Raw genomic sequence first — 16,106 nt, forward strand, 5'->3', positions numbered from 1 at the left:
GAGATCCGTGCGCTCGCGGTTTGAAACAAACGCTCAGTAAAGCCCCCATGGTTCACATCTGTAATTAAGGTAGCGATATTAATTTCAGAAGTCAGCCTGTCGCCCACTGAATTTTATGGCTTCGACTTAATCTGAATATCGAAGCCGTTCCAACCTTCCGAAACGTTAATTAATTGCATCCGTTCTGGCGATGCATTATTGGTTTTCAAGAGGCACGACATGTGTATTCGTCCACACGATGTCGTTGCATCTCAGTCATCACGCGTATAGACGCTAATTTTACCCAATGCGCCGTAAATGACCCAGAACATCGATTAGAATTTTATTCTCACGAAGCTTATAAGTCGAAAGGGTCACTTCAACACCGTTGCAGTCATAATTAAACTAAATGCGACGAATAAAACGACCCGATTATTGTCCGTAGTTTTAAGAGATAAGTCGTTTTGAAATTAACGTTTTAGGATTAACGACGTGAAAAGCTATCGGACCGGACAACAGGTGCATTTCCGCACACCGTAGTCATGGTTACTGCAGTAGAAAGCATCAGCAGGTAGCAACTTCGGCAGGGTTTCGCTGGTATAACTATTGAAATGTAAATTATTTTACGCTCGGTCGCATCCTCGTAAGTTGACACGATGCTTGTCGGAATGCATTTTTGACTTTCCGTTCCAAGAAAATCAAGTCAAAAGGTTATGAACTGCATAGTTGCACCGCAACTGTGCGTTAGTCATTACAAGTAGAATTTATTGGCAGGTCGTTGCTCGAAATGAAGAGGCCTCTGGGAACAAGAGAAGTTGGATTTCGACGTCGTTAAAGTATATCATGATATCACAATCTTTTAGCATAGGGTACACATCTTAATGGCCACAGCAACCACTGATGAATTGCTGATACACACATCACCGGGAGATCGGCTTTCAAAAGCAATTACGGGGACGCCGGAAGAATTATGAATCTAATGGCAGACGCGTTTGAAATGCCATTCTTTTCAGTCGAATCTTGAAAAAATGTTGAATATCAACAAAATGAAATAACGAAAGTACCATAACCGCAAAATTACCAAGGCAACCGACAGACAGGTTTAGCTAGTTTATCCAAATCAGCGAAATATGGTTGAATAGCAAGGATAATTTTACATTCACCTTTCCGTACGCGTTATGTAGAATGTCTTTTCTCGTTTTTCCGATCGTGAATCAGTGAAACAGGATGAAAAAAGAGGATTTATAATCATGGATACAATCCATTTGGATGGCAAGCGCGCATCCGTGATCGAGGAGCGCTGGGCAGCGAGAAACTGAGTACACACAACAACGGTGCTTTTATTATGATTTAGCCTGAGGATGTTTTTCCTCGAAACGCGACATTTCATTAACTGCGCGAAAAGCAGATGATTGGAACTGATGCAGTCAAACCAAATATCTTACGACAAAGTCAAGCATATTGGTAAAAGGCATAGATTAATGAGAAGAGCTTTCGTGGATTATTCCATTTATTGAATCAAATCATTTTGTATATCGTAGGATACTTTAAAGAATAACCCCTGTTTCGCTCCCGGCTGGTGCGGCGGGTTCGCAAGGGACACCAAAAAAAACCAAATCAAACGAAACCTACCGATTAGATAAATAACACGGGCAATCTCTATTTTAAGGTAAAACAAAAAAAACTTACCACTTCTTTATTGCCCGCGTACAAATATTCTTTGACAAGTTAGCGAAAATTCAATATGAGATTTGCTCCGAAATTCCCAATATTTCCCAGCTGAATTTCGGTTCCGTATGACTATTGTATTTATGTCGCATATCGCATACGTACTTCCACACATCGTCTCATTAATGATTTTGGCCTCTTCAAATATCAATATGTGCTAATTGTATAACGCTTAAAGCCAGAGGGATTGCAGTGGCCGTCGTACCTTATAATTCATGAATTCCTCGTTGAACTAGTCTGTGTTCAACTGCGTCTAACGCTCGAGAGAGGATAACAAACCTACCTTACGATCGTTGAAAATTCGAAAGAACAAGATAAAACTGAATCCGTATAAACAAACAAGAGGCAGCTGGCGAAATGCAGCAGGCAATTTCCTTTCTCGTGCTAAGATCCGGGTGGAATACGGCTCCGAAAAAAGAGAACATCATCAAAATTACCATTTAGGACCCACTGCTCATTAGAGTTCGTTTATATTCAAGGGAAAGACCTAGCCGTCTTCCGTACGTACGGCAATAACTACTAGCAAGGTTGCCACATTATGTCCTAATTGATTTGCCCTTGTTAGAATTCTAACCTGCTTTACAATAAAAATTATCTACCCTGCAATTTTGCTAAATTATCTTGAAGAACGCGGCGGCGTCTTGGGGTCCATTATATACGATCTAAAAGATTTGAGAAAAAATCCCACTTTTGTTCGGTGATAACTATTTTGGTATTCCTTTCACGCTCCATTTTATATTCATTCAAAGGAAACGATTTTCCGTTTTGTATGAAAATCGAAATCTGCATATAACGAAAATCTTATCAAAATCTAAAACTTCGAGGTAATTTCAAGGTGATTTTTTTGTCAAATATGAAACATCAAGGAAATTAGTTCAGTTGTTACATCCTAATTTGAGTAACCCTGATGAGGCGTCATCATTCAAAATACAGGTTAAGATATTGAGGTTCACGGCAGGCGGCGGTGTACAAATCAAGCCCTCAGACGATGTGACGTGTTTTTCTAATTAAATTGACATCAGGTAATTGCGATATACGCGTCGAATCGACGATGATTCAATTGTCGAACGCAATTTACTCAGTCGGGAAATGATATATATCGAATTACTTTGTCCGTGTAAAAAGCGGCAATCGATTCGACAATGTGCGAGAGTAAACCCCTGTTAGAGATCTTAATGCGTAGAAATTTATCGCAACCAGCGCTTTAAAATGGCGGTTGTAAACGTGCTATTCGTCGTCACATTTACGATTTCCTTTTTAGTAATCGTTAACGGTGATCGATCGCCTCTAAAGATGAACTTCTCCAAAAAATAAGCTAACAGGCAATCTCATGGGATCTACTAACAACTGTACTGGTGGCTGCCAAAATTCGAACTCTCTTCTCTCTACTCGTTTTCCAACTTAACTACTCTCTCCCTCTACCAAGTTTCAACCACGTAATCTCTCCCTACCAAATTTAGTATGGTTTCTACAGAATCTGCAACCTCCATCAACCACTCTCCGACTAGAAATATATTTCCAACCACCAACACTACATACCAAGTTTCTGAATCATGTTTTCTGAATTATTCCCTTAGACTAAGCTATCAACATTAAATTTTTTTTTTCTTCGTTTAAACCAACTGTTCACATTAAATCATTATTTTTATTTGTTATTTGTTTCCCCAGACGTTATTAATATTTATATCATTATTTGATTAACCCTAGTCAACTATCAACGGCTAAAACAGTTAGCGAGAATTCAGCGAACAGGGACGGCGTACGATACGCTTCTTGTGATTGAATAGACAGGTTACAGCCGCGACCGACCGAAGCTCAACCAAGTCGAAAGCATCTCGGCTTCAGTGATCCAAGAAAAATATTCGACCAAATGGCCATCGGGGCGAATATAGCGTCAATATGTTTCAGATAACCTGCCTGTTCATCGGAATGGTTCATATTTCCCCTCATTCGTGGCAGCATCGGGGAATAAGGTTATTCCATTAAGCTAGCAAGTAAGAGGAATGGCTATCATCCATTTTGAAAGCATCGCCAAAATCGTGACTCGGAAAAGAAAGAATGTCCGAATGATAGCTCGCACACCGCAGTAAATTCGAATCACTCCAAATACGTCTCAATTAATTTCAATTCTGTTACAATCGGATTATAGCCTTTTTAATTCATCGTTTGAACGGCAGTCTGTGCAATCGATAACCGGATTCGTTTTTCAATCGAATGAAAGCTTATACCCGTTTGCTGGCGACAACAAATAAAAGCGCGCTTGTTGCTTTGCAGTAAGATTATTTCCGAGCGATTCCCCAGCGATATTCGCACCGAATCACTTGAAAAGATTCGAGAGCGATGAGAAGAATTGGATTATCGAATATATTCCATAGAGATACAATACTTTATTGGCTGGGTCCCCCAATGACCTAACCTTAAAAAGCGCCATATGAGAGTCGATTCTACTGGTAGGCCTACTCGTCGTATTGGCACGTGAGAAAATGAAATCATTTTGGAATAACCTTGGCGCTGACGAACATGACGACGAACGGTGATATGATTTTGCCTGACAGGCATCTAACAGCACACGAGATTCGGTAATCAGGAAAATGTGAACAACCCATAACAGTTCTAGAACGCCAAAAACCGGATTGTAGAAAACGAATGCCACCGATGAAAATGACAGCAGGAAAAAATGCCACCAATGATTTTCTTCAACAGTCTAGAATGATGATAATAAAAATGCTACAAAATGTTATTTTCAGACTTCTTCGATCCAGCTTCTATACACATTAGCTAAATTTCCCTTGAAATAGGAAATTGGAAATGGACATATCGTTTTTTTTTTTACTTCTTTAAGCTAGAAATAGGCATTCTTTTGGTTATTTTGCAATTTTTCCGTAAGCAGTAATAGCCCATAGACATGCTTTTGAATCTTAATTTCACAATGAGTGTTAATGCAAGTTCTAATGCGGTCGAGTTAATTGCATGAAAACTAGATCGCAGCAAACTATGATTGTAGATTGAAGTTATTGATGATTGAAATATAAAATCTTAATATGGCTGCAAAGCAGCGATAACGGTTTTCTGTACCTTTTGCATTAGACTTGAAGTATAGAAATTGATAAGATCATTGCCGGGGATTCGAACCTGATATCACAATCGGAGGAAATCGAGAATATTATTGAAATGGATGCCACTCTGATTCGGATATTCTCGGAGCCATCATCTTTCTTCGGCACATTAACCACGTCACAGATAAACGATATGTACGCAAGGTCCTACGGCTATTACTTACCCGCAACAGTACTATATTTCTGAACGGTATTTCTTTTAGTGTACTGGTCCAGAGAGACTTTATTCTATCTCTCGTCAGAATCAAAAATTACGTTTATGAGTTGTGTAGTCTGCGTACAGGTTAACAATTGAATAGAAAGATTAAGGATAATTAATCATTTTCCTACTGTGCAAAAAGTGGCATTTTTCCTGTGTCGTAAGATTTTTGGCATTTCTTTCTGGTCGCGTTGTTTTCGTTTACCATGAAAACCTGGTATGCAAGTTCTGGCAATACATTTCCTCGAAAATCTGGTATGCGATGTCCAGTGCGAATTTGTGAATGAATAATGTAAACGTACAGAAGTATAATAAGGTTTTTAAGCTGCGCAAAAACAGTCTGATTTTTGTAGATACGTATGCATTATTAATTTGGAATCGGAAAATACATATGGGAGACCCAGTGCAATGTGTTGCACACTGAATATCCTAGATTTTCTCAAATTACCCTTCAATAATCATTATGAGAACCGTTGCATCTGTGTATAAGTGTCGCAAATTACGAAATTTCCGTTACCAATTTCATTTCGCCTGACGACTTCCTTGCGAAATTAACTTATTTCGATATCATATCACTGCCTATGCGTGCATGTGTTTGCGTGCGTATATTTAAAACACCTGAAATAGGGTTTAGTTGATTACCGTTATAACAGTTGATTTTTGCATGGGGAAATGAATGATGCATATGGGAAAATGTGACTTAATTTCATTTACACCTAATATACGCTCAGAGGGACGCACCAGATCCCGCAACATATAATAATCACGGCCCTTCGCTTCGGAGCAAGATGCATATTTATGGCAGTCACAGTGGACATTGTGTTTGTTTCAAGGTTTTTACCGCACAACAATAGATTGTGAAGTCATCCATCAGCGTTCGTGTACATGACTCGAACATCAAAGTATATGACGCGAATATTGACACGGATTGCCCGTGTTTTAAAATCTGAGATGTCAAAGTATCTAGCGAAAGTACAGTTACGAACAGAACGACTTTTAAGCCTAGCGCACATCGACACTGCGATTGGAGACACAACTAGTTGCTACGTACCGAACGATTACCCCGCGCACATCGAAATCTAGTTACAACCGGTCAGTTGCAGCAACTGCATGGCGCGTGTCGATCGTCGAGATCCAGAGCGCGCACATCGACGGATATGACTGCGATTGAGTACAACCAGTCGCTCAAAAGTAGAACATGGGCAACTGGCTGGAACTGGAGATAGATCGACGCTTACCAATCGTAAGCTCGCTCACATCGACACATTTAAGCAACTGATCGCATCCAGCCAGTTCCTCACATGCGCCGAAAACTGCCTTGCAACTAGTTGTCTCAAATCGCAGTTTCGATGTGCGCTAGGCTTTAAACGTTGCATTCGAACGGTGCGCGGTAATAATGCTAGAGGTAGAAATGTCTGAAGGAAATACTGGATAGTTATGTACAGAATATGCTAGAGATATAGTAGGAAAAAATGGCTTCACTTTAATCTAATTGATGACAGCAAGCTGGTGAAAAAAAACTTTTCTTATTCTTTTGTCATCCCGTGCCATATATGCCAAAACTAGGTGTCAAAAATAAAGGTGACAGAGATATGAACGAAACAAAAATATTGCATTGGAAAAATTAGAGAGGAAAAAGTCATAAACGCGCACCTGGTTGGAACTCAAAAACTGTAGACGGTAAAAAACTGGACATACGAGTAAAAAACTAGCTTATCATTTTGGCAAAATGTCTCGGAAATACGAGTGTTGGCAAGGAACGAGTTCCTGTAAAGGGAAACTGAGTTTCAAGAAAATCAACCAATACGAAACCATGATAGAAGTTGTAAGATAACTTCTCCTTTTCAGCATCAAACTACTTTTCAACTTATTAGAAACTAATACAGTAAAATATGATATATTATCATATCTTAGAAGGCTTTTCCATTTCATCAAATTAATCATGATCGTATATCATGCTGTATTTAAGTAATAAATGGGCATCTCCGTAGATTATTACGAATTTGATATACTTCGAACCGTTATTCATTAACTATTTAATCATAGCAGCCGACTAATTGAATCGCTTCGTCATCCAATCAAATAGATGAGAGGGAAAATCCCTATTTCAAGTTTGAGAAGAAAAAAGGAAACGTGGGACGATTGTCGGTTGGTAGCTGATGGATCTCTATGACTTTTGTCTGAAGTCATATAGAATACGATGCTAATCCCTCTAACCCATTTCTTCACATCAAAAGTATCCGAACGGCTTCGATTAATTCAATGCGACAGAAACGCGCGAATTAATCGATCACGCGGCTGTCAGAAAAATACTGATCAACAACTACCTCCGTCGTTGTTGCCAATTAGCAAAGATTACATTTGCTGAGCAATAATCGACGGTGCCTCGTAGTTTTGTTGAGTAGTTTTGTTGAATTGTTGAGTAGTTTTAACTCGTCTTTCGCGGTGTAGTTATGCGGCAATTTCGATTTTGGCACCGTCACCTCGTCAACACCTCACGTATCATGGTTTACAGCATCGCTATTGTCAACGATTCATGAAGACTTTATGATTTTTTTCTATTTTGTATAAGCCTAAGTTTAACCATTAACCATAAGCCTCATTCATCTACCAACTTTCGAAGTGGATATGGAATAATTGTAATCATCGCCGTTATGTATAAACCTAAGTTTAGAATAAGCCTCGTTCATCTAATTTTCCGACGTGCTGGAAACACCGTCGCGCCGGAAGACGCATCAAACCGTCAAAATTAATTGCAGGTTCGTGCAATCTTGTAATTTATGATATCGCCGTTAAATTTCACGAACTAAAAGAAAGATGAAGCCTATAAGAGTTGTGGCAGCCGATGTCTCTTTTTTCTTTATAGCCGAGTTCAAATGAACGTTTGCACTTGACGGTGATGCATTTGCCGCTGGCTTAAAGCGTTGAACAGTTCCTTCCTCGCGCACAGTTGATTTCTGCTTGTAACGAGTCTTTAATTGGTATAGGGAAGAAAGTCTAACGTCAGGAGCTCTCGAGGGTAAGTTCAGGTCCATGAAAAGAAATTAAGTTACCACTTCCCCTGAGGGTTACAGCCACAGACATACATGTTTGAGCGGCTGCGAGGCGCGAATGCCGGGCACGAATGTTGTCAACGCGTCTGACAGAAGGAAAAATGACCCCAGAAATTCACAAGGACACTTCGCCAATGAACGGCAATGATATAGATGTCATCAAATCAAATTTTTACTAAATCAACATATGAATTCAATATATTCAAAATTATTTTTAGTCAAATTCATATTCATAGATAAATGAATAGAGTTTTTGAATTTTTTCACAAATTGTCACTTTCTCTAAATATTTCGCTCAGATAGATTCTTTACGTATGGGTACACATACTCACCCGAGAATATAGCAGCGAATCCATTTTCATGCCTTTGACAATTGTACGATATTGCATAAAATACAAAAGTATATGTATATACAATACACACTGGAATCATCAGTTCTCTAATATTATGTAGGGGTAGAACTGAAATATTTACAAAAACGAATGTCGTGAGTTTGTTTTCGGCGACGACATTTTAGCTGGCGGTGCCATACGAGCCTCGCGATGGCCGACGATCGCCGTCAACACCGTTTGACCTTGAACTGTTTTTGCCGCCGTCGTCGTTGGGCGTGAGGAGCGATGGTCGACGCGGATTCACCGGCGGTGGGGTCGAGTGTCGTCTGCCGTCGACGTTCGGATTGTCCGACTTGAACAGTTTCGATCGTTTACGTTGTTTCGACACTTGACTGGCGGATAAATGCGAGCCGTGGTGTTTGGATTTAAAACAAATGCTCAACAACGATCCCATCGTCTCGAATCTGTAAATAGAAGAGATGTTTTTTTTTCATAAATCTTACGTTTCGAAGCAGGGCATGTGATGCCATGTCAATAATGAAATATGTTCAATGAAATAATGGATGTATGGACAACTTTCATTGTTTTGTTCTTACGTTTCGGGCAGAATCCTTCCAATAAAAGATGGGAAGGATTCTGCCCAAAACGTAAGAAAAAAAAACTTTATGTGAGTTCTCTCAATGCTATTCATCAACACCGTATGTAGTCTCAACTATTTACAATGTTATTTTATAGTGTTGAAGAAAATTAAAACCCAAATCGTAAGAACCATTATCAAAAGACAATTTTGAATATATACAGTCATTCGTTTCTCTAATTTTCCCATAAGAATGTACTTCATTTGTGTGACCCCTTCAGGAAAATTTGCCAACAATATGTACTTCATTAGTGTGACCACTTCAGGAAATGTATAGCACTACCATCAGAGTGTAGAAGTTCTCATAATGTAATCGCGCTTATCGTCACAAGGTCTCCTTCATTTTAGAAGTCTGATATTGAATCATACTCTAACTGTATTGACGACGATGATACGCGGTTATGCCCGGAAGAACAATATCTGCACTCGGATAGATAGCGTTTACCCAATAATTTAACAGGTACAATTACTGCTTCCATCGCAATTATTGGTGTCTTGTTGAGAGGATACCCCAACTATCAGTCGTCGTCTGCGATGGACGGTCGATGATTGGAATAATAACGGTAATTTTGTACATCCAGGCCGTAATCGACGGGATGGCGCTGAGCTTTGCCTCCGCGTGCTCTTGTGTATCACCACGGGATTCCGATGGTAATTTCATTGACTACAGATACACTTATTCAAATATTGCATCTTACATATTCTCACAATAGTAATGAAGATTCGTACTGGAAGTCGGCTTCGGTAACCCAATTAAGATAGTAGAACTAATTGTAAATTGTGTCAATATGATCCAGTCAATATGATATCTATCTTTACTGAAAACAAAACGAAACGACGTTAACTGGAGATAATTGCTATAGTTTATTACAAAAATACCGATAGTTGAAAAAAGCCAACGAATGAACATACGCATTTTTATGTGGGTGTTAATCGCTCGTAGCCTTAGCTCCGTTATTGGAAAAATCATACAACGTAAAGTGTCGTGGTATTATATACACATAATTCACAATGGTTTCATGTTACTTTAGCTTTGTGTCAGCGTTTATTAGAAATGTTAATAATTCATAAAGCCATCACAGAATAAAAACAACTCAAGCCAAACGGGCGTATCAATTTGGAGCCTGTAAGCATGCGGTAATGTGTAACTTATGTGTCAAAACGTATAGCATTATCTCGGATCTCATTTTAAGGCCTCCACGCAATCTTCCATCCTTCAATGATTTCTGTTTTATTGATATCGTTAGTGGCCACGATTTTTATTCTCAAAAGCACATGTCGGTCTTGACCTTCACGTCACAAAGCCATTAAGCAGGGATGATTGAGTGTGCCTATCATAATGATAGTAATAATGGTATGCAGTCGAAAATCACTTTTTCGATTTAAGTCACGCAACAATATATTCACACGATTTATAAAGAAACAAATTCCGAATAATTCATGAAGCTATTTTGCTATATATATATTCAAAATTTTAAAAGAATCCGATCAATTCATGAAAGTAAAAAGTTCGTGCTTTTGAAGTTCATACCACAAAAAAAAACTTTAACCGATGATGACAAATGAATTAGACTAGAATTCAGAATAGATGTTGTTTGCAGGACACGAATTTCAAAAGAAAATGTTATATTTCTTTACAGAGAAAATAATTCAGACGCTTCTGCTGCGGGGTCAAGGACACTAACGATTATGAATATTCCACGTACCCGAGACAGCCGAAGCGGCTGTTAATATGATTATGGAAAACAAAACGCAAACACAAGAAATACGTGAGGGAAATGTGACGAATAACGATAAACCGTAGCAATAGAAATTGTCGATAGCGAGACAAAGGGACAGAGATCGGAAACGCGAAATGAAAGCACAACGATTTGTACAAATCATGGTTCCAGATTAATGATGTAACTAATACATATGCTAACTTGAATAGATAAACGCGTTGTATATATATGCATAAGTACGACATAAGTGTGTTTTCAAATCGACAACTCGGACGAGCTACAAATTCAGTGCTGTCTGTGTATTACCATTAATAATTCATATCCGATAAGCATTGATCTTCCCCTTGTATCATGGCGCGCGTGGAATTTAGTCGTACGCACAATGATGCATTATACCGGCGGCTGTTTTTTAGTATATTCATCAAGATGGATATCGAGAAAAAAACTCCATCGCCATGATTGCTCGATGATACGGTACGACAGCGGATATTACATATACATGCTAATTCTCGTGTAGTCCTCAATCCGCTATATTGACCGCCGCATTAACTTTTTCTCGACCGCCTTTCATTCATTATATAATATCAATTTGTCGGCTACATCCAGCCATCGAATAAAAATAAAGCTAGCCGGATGCCTCGATTTCATGGCGTTCGTAGCCCATTCTACCGTATTCTTCGGGGGATTTGCGAGAGCGACATGCGTGTCTTTTCGAATATTTTCGAGTTCAACCCGTTCCGACAACAATTTATGAATTATAAATGGATCGTGTAAAACAAAATAAGCCAGGAAAGTCTTAAAATACGATATTTACTACTCCGGCTTAAGTATAGTTCGTCTTTCCGACATAAAACTAATATTCAGTTTCGCATTAAAAACACATTATGATACGTAGAATATTTAATGATTGTTTTGTAACGATGGCCATCTACACACGTATAAGCATATTGAATAAAGAAGTTATACGCAGAGAACACGTTTTCTCCCAAAACACCTGCAAATTTAGAAATCTCGAAATAACCCGAAGTTGATGATTAAAATCACCAAAAGAAAAGAAAATTCGGTGAGGAATTCATTTCTATCAAACACCAAACGTTAACATTTCACGACTCTTACAATAATCAATATTCAAATCTTCATACCCACCGTTTTTGAAAAAGAAATATTCCGTTTTTGTTCAATTGGTGAATATGATGGATGTACTATCCCGATCCATCAAGCTTTTATGTTTCTACAGCGATGGACGAAGCGCGCGTAATTAAATCGTACCGTCTGGTAACATGTCCACTAAGTAAACTAATCTGAAATCGGTTTCTGGTGGAACTGTACTTTGATCGTTGATTCCACCTCGGGATTTGACAAATATCTGATCAGGCGCCGCTTTTCTTCTTCCAGGAGACAATTATCGTTGGTCGCGCGCGCGCCAGACTCTATCGTCACTAGTTTATCACGACGAAAAGGGGAGAGAACGATTTTTCATACCTGTAAATTGAAAATTCGTTCCTCACACGCGCGCGCACAGAAATTTGACCAATTCGGAAAATTCTCAACGGATAAGTGATGGATATAGGGATCTTGCACGCACGCACGACAACGGAGTATGATGCTTATGGTGGTGATAATGACGATAAACATTCCGTTGTATCGATTCTTGCCACCGTCACCAACTAAAGATAACAATGCTACAAAACCGGCTGTCAAATTGACGATAAATTAATCTAAAACTCATTCCGCTTCATTTGCCGAAGGTTTTCAAGAAACACTTTTACATCTTCGGATCATATATACCCACAGCTCACACATTTGGTTTTGAATACAAATTGTCGTTATCTTATAGAAGGTGCAACTACTGTTATACAAATCAAATATACAATACCTAGATATGTCTGCAAAATCAGTGAGAGCAAAAAGTCTGAAACGCTATTTTTGCTTTCTTTGTAATGAGGGCACGACGCTAGGACGCCAGAAAAATGAATGTCGACTAATAGTGCAGAGAATACTTCAAAAACTAAATTTGAAGTCTAACATACGCTTTCCAGATATCTGGAAAAACGTCCCATTTTATCAATTCATGTGTTAAGATCTTGAATGGAATGTATTTCCAGATTGAAATGGTTCGAGTCAGTGGTAAATGTAAAAAGAGATATTTGTTGGATTTGATACCGAGTGTACTTGTTGATAACTGCATAACAATCTCAAAAGATGGCACAGAATTCAGCGATGATACGCCATTAATTGAGATACATTTTCTGATTTTTGAAGTGGAACTTTAATTGCGTTCGTTATTACTTACGCGACGTAACTGACACGTCATCGCGCGTTATATATGGAGTCGCAAATTCACATGCTTCCACATTGGCAGACAAAATGAAGGCATCCTCGCACTCGACCGCAGGTGATACAACTTTTCATGTACGATGATTTTATGTCTACTGCAAAGATCATTTCACTCTTGGGAACTTCACATTATTATTAGGGAACAGACATGAGAAATGAAAATGAACCTGTCTATATATACCCGTACCTTAAGGATTAATAACATCTTTCTATATTTTCAATAATCAGCTGTATTGAGAAAAACATATTATCATCTCATCTCTAATATACATTTTGTCATTTGCAATTGAGACTTTCTACTTATTCATCGATGCCGTAGCATTTTGAGATATTTCTATGAATGAAATAGTACGAAACAGGAATTGCGGTAGTAATCGATTGGTGAATTAAGTTTGGTTATGAAGAAATTCGATTCAAATCCTTGATCATAAATCTTTAATAATGAAAGATAGATTCACCAAGATTTCAATAGATTTGTGAACTTCGTCGAGGCGACATTTTTAAGAAACCTCTCAAGTAACCAATCATGATGTGTTGCGTCTTCCCTTAGGGCATATAAATCACAAATTGTCTGATCTTTAATGGCATTCCATTTCGACGTGTAACGTCATAATTTTGAATTCGAAATTGACATAAAACGAAATGCGTTCCATCAACTCTTCGAAGTATAGCTTCAAAATATTCCCCCAAGTTTCATTAGATATGTATGCTTGTCTCCGTAGTGTCGGGGTCGGAACTTCCATTGATGAAAATGAAATCAGATGTCATAACAATGTGCATGTGACGGTGCGATGAATTCTAAAAGCTTTTATTGAGTCTATCGGAAAATAATCGTACCCGGTCACGAAATATTCGCTCCGCTTGTGCCATTCACTGAGGAGAACTTGGGGATAGGCAAGAGGTCCGAATACCCGACATTGTTGGTCCCGAGAGAACAACGGCTAGACTATACTCAACTATAGGCTACCGCATTATTGTCCAGGAATGGGTGAATAGTGCAATTAAGGCATCGCAGACCAACCACAATGTGGGTTACATCGATCCCAGATGGAGCTTTCCTTTTCGAAGTCCGTAAAGCGATCGACAAATTCGCATTCAATCAACCGACTGCGCCATCTATGATATATTTTGACAGTTCTCTAGTCCAAGCAAAACAACACAATCTCTCCTGAGCACGAATAAGGACTGTACCTGGAAATGTGGTATATTATGTCCAGAACACAAGAAAATCATAACTTATCCGAACGGCTCATTAGATCTATCAGTAATTGGGAGACATTTACTGGAGGCAATGACGATGTGGAGTATCTATTGGAGCTTGGTGCTGATGTAAACTGTACCCACGGGATGCTGATGCCACTGCATTGTGCGTGCATGGTCTGTGAAATTGAAACTGCTAAATTGCTCATTGCCAGAGGAGCGAATGTAAGATCATAATTTGTATTTCAATGCATATACAATTTATCAACTAATAATGGCCACAAACGCATTTATTTTTGGTTTTACTTTTTCCTAGGTCCATGTATTTAATAACTGCATATAATTTTACATAGGTTAATGCTGTAGATGGATATGGACGAGCTGCCATCCATTATGCAGCCGAAAAGGACACTCAATGCATCGATATACTAGCCGAAAATGCAGCTAATCTGGACATTCCCGATGGCAACCAAGCTCGAGCCTTGCACTGGGCGTCATTTAAAAACAACGTCGAATGCGTTAAGCGTCTTCTGTCCTACGGCGCCGATGTCAACTCTCAGGATTTCAATCGCGACTCGCCACTTAGTTGGGCAGCGCACAAAACTAACCTGGAAACGATTCGAATTTTATTGGATTACAACGCCGACGTGTCGTTAACGAATTTCAACGGACAAACGGCGCTTCTTCGCTGCGCACTGATGCAAGCGACCGGTTTGAATTCGCCCAATAGAGACGAAGCGTGCATCGACCTGTTAGTTCGAGCCAGCGGAAATCTTAATCTACGAGATGCGAAAGGTCAACTTCCGGCGATTATATATTCCGATAACCGGCTTAGGGAAATTTTGTTACCGCAATGTATGGAACCGCGAGCACTACAGGATATTTGTAGATGTGCTGTACGGAAACTTCTAGGACCGAATTATTTACCTCATACGGTCTACCGGTTACCGATACCGACGCGGTTAAAGGATTTTCTCCTTCTAAGAATCTAATGTAGATCGCTGCATTATATTTTATTGAATTGACGGTGGTGAGGAAATGTCTTTCAAACTACTGCTCTTATGCCATGGCACCTACAGCTGTCAGCTTTTGGCATGGGAACACATTTTTCAGTGGTCAGAGAAATAGGATTTTGTACATCAGCTATGTTACTCCATTTCCACCCATGCTGTTGGCTAGCCTAAAATGATATGTTATTTGTAAAATTCATTTACTCAGTCGAATTCACTCGTCATCATAGTCGGGAACACCATTATGCTGACATTTTATCCGAATAACAACTTGTCAAACATATTGGTAATAAAAAATAGATAAATCTTCATATTCTGATGACTTGTTTGATCAAAACATTAGCGAGTTTGACTGGATAAAATTTTATGCGAAGATTAGGAATAATTCAAAAATTACAATACATGTACGAAAATTTGATGAAAAGTGGATATAACTAACTCCCAATTAAAACTGGGTTCAGCATAATATTTTTTATTCGTGGCAGGGGTTTGAAAGGTATATTCCTTATGTATGGCCCGAAAAGAGTTCATATTGTTTACTCCAGAAAATAAAAAGTTCACATTAGTTTCAGTTTCTTGTTTGTGCTTTCATTTTCTTCATCGATGCTGCCCTCTGATAATTCATCCACGTCATCCATATCATTTTCTTTGGCATCTGAAAAAAAGACTACATTTGAAGATGGCATTTTATTCTAATTCCCATAATCTAATGGGACTTTTCAGTTCTCCCTTAGTCTCCCTTCTCTCTTAAGTTTAAATTCCCCTTAATCACTGATTCGGGAATGACAGCTAAT

At 38.8% G+C, this 16,106-nt stretch overlaps 1 protein-coding gene across 1 annotated transcript; it reads left to right on the plus strand.

The window, feature by feature from the left end:
* Positions 1-14,251: 14,251 nt before the first annotated feature.
* Positions 14,252-15,883, plus strand: LOC141912188 (ankyrin repeat and SOCS box protein 8-like). Its single transcript, XM_074803404.1, has 2 exons — positions 14,252-14,527; positions 14,656-15,883. The coding sequence occupies exons 1-2, from the start codon at positions 14,300-14,302 to the stop codon at positions 15,292-15,294; spliced, it is 867 nt and encodes a 288-aa protein (XP_074659505.1). The 5' UTR covers positions 14,252-14,299; the 3' UTR covers positions 15,295-15,883.
* Positions 15,884-16,106: the final 223 nt, after the last annotated feature.

The sequence above is a fragment of the Tubulanus polymorphus genome, chromosome 1 (assembly GCF_964204645.1).
Source record: "Tubulanus polymorphus chromosome 1, tnTubPoly1.2, whole genome shotgun sequence".
Lineage (NCBI taxonomy): Eukaryota > Metazoa > Nemertea > Palaeonemertea > Tubulaniformes > Tubulanidae > Tubulanus > Tubulanus polymorphus.

Bases quoted from the DNA above. Each gene is read 5' to 3' on its own strand.
- LOC141912188 (XM_074803404.1), top strand. From the start codon at position 14,300: ATGTGGTATATTATGTCCAGAACACAAGAAAATCATAACTTATCCGAA. The intron at 14,528-14,655 runs GTAAGATCATAA...AATTTTACATAG, and splicing joins TCATTGCCAGAGGAGCGAAT to GTTAATGCTGTAGATGGATA.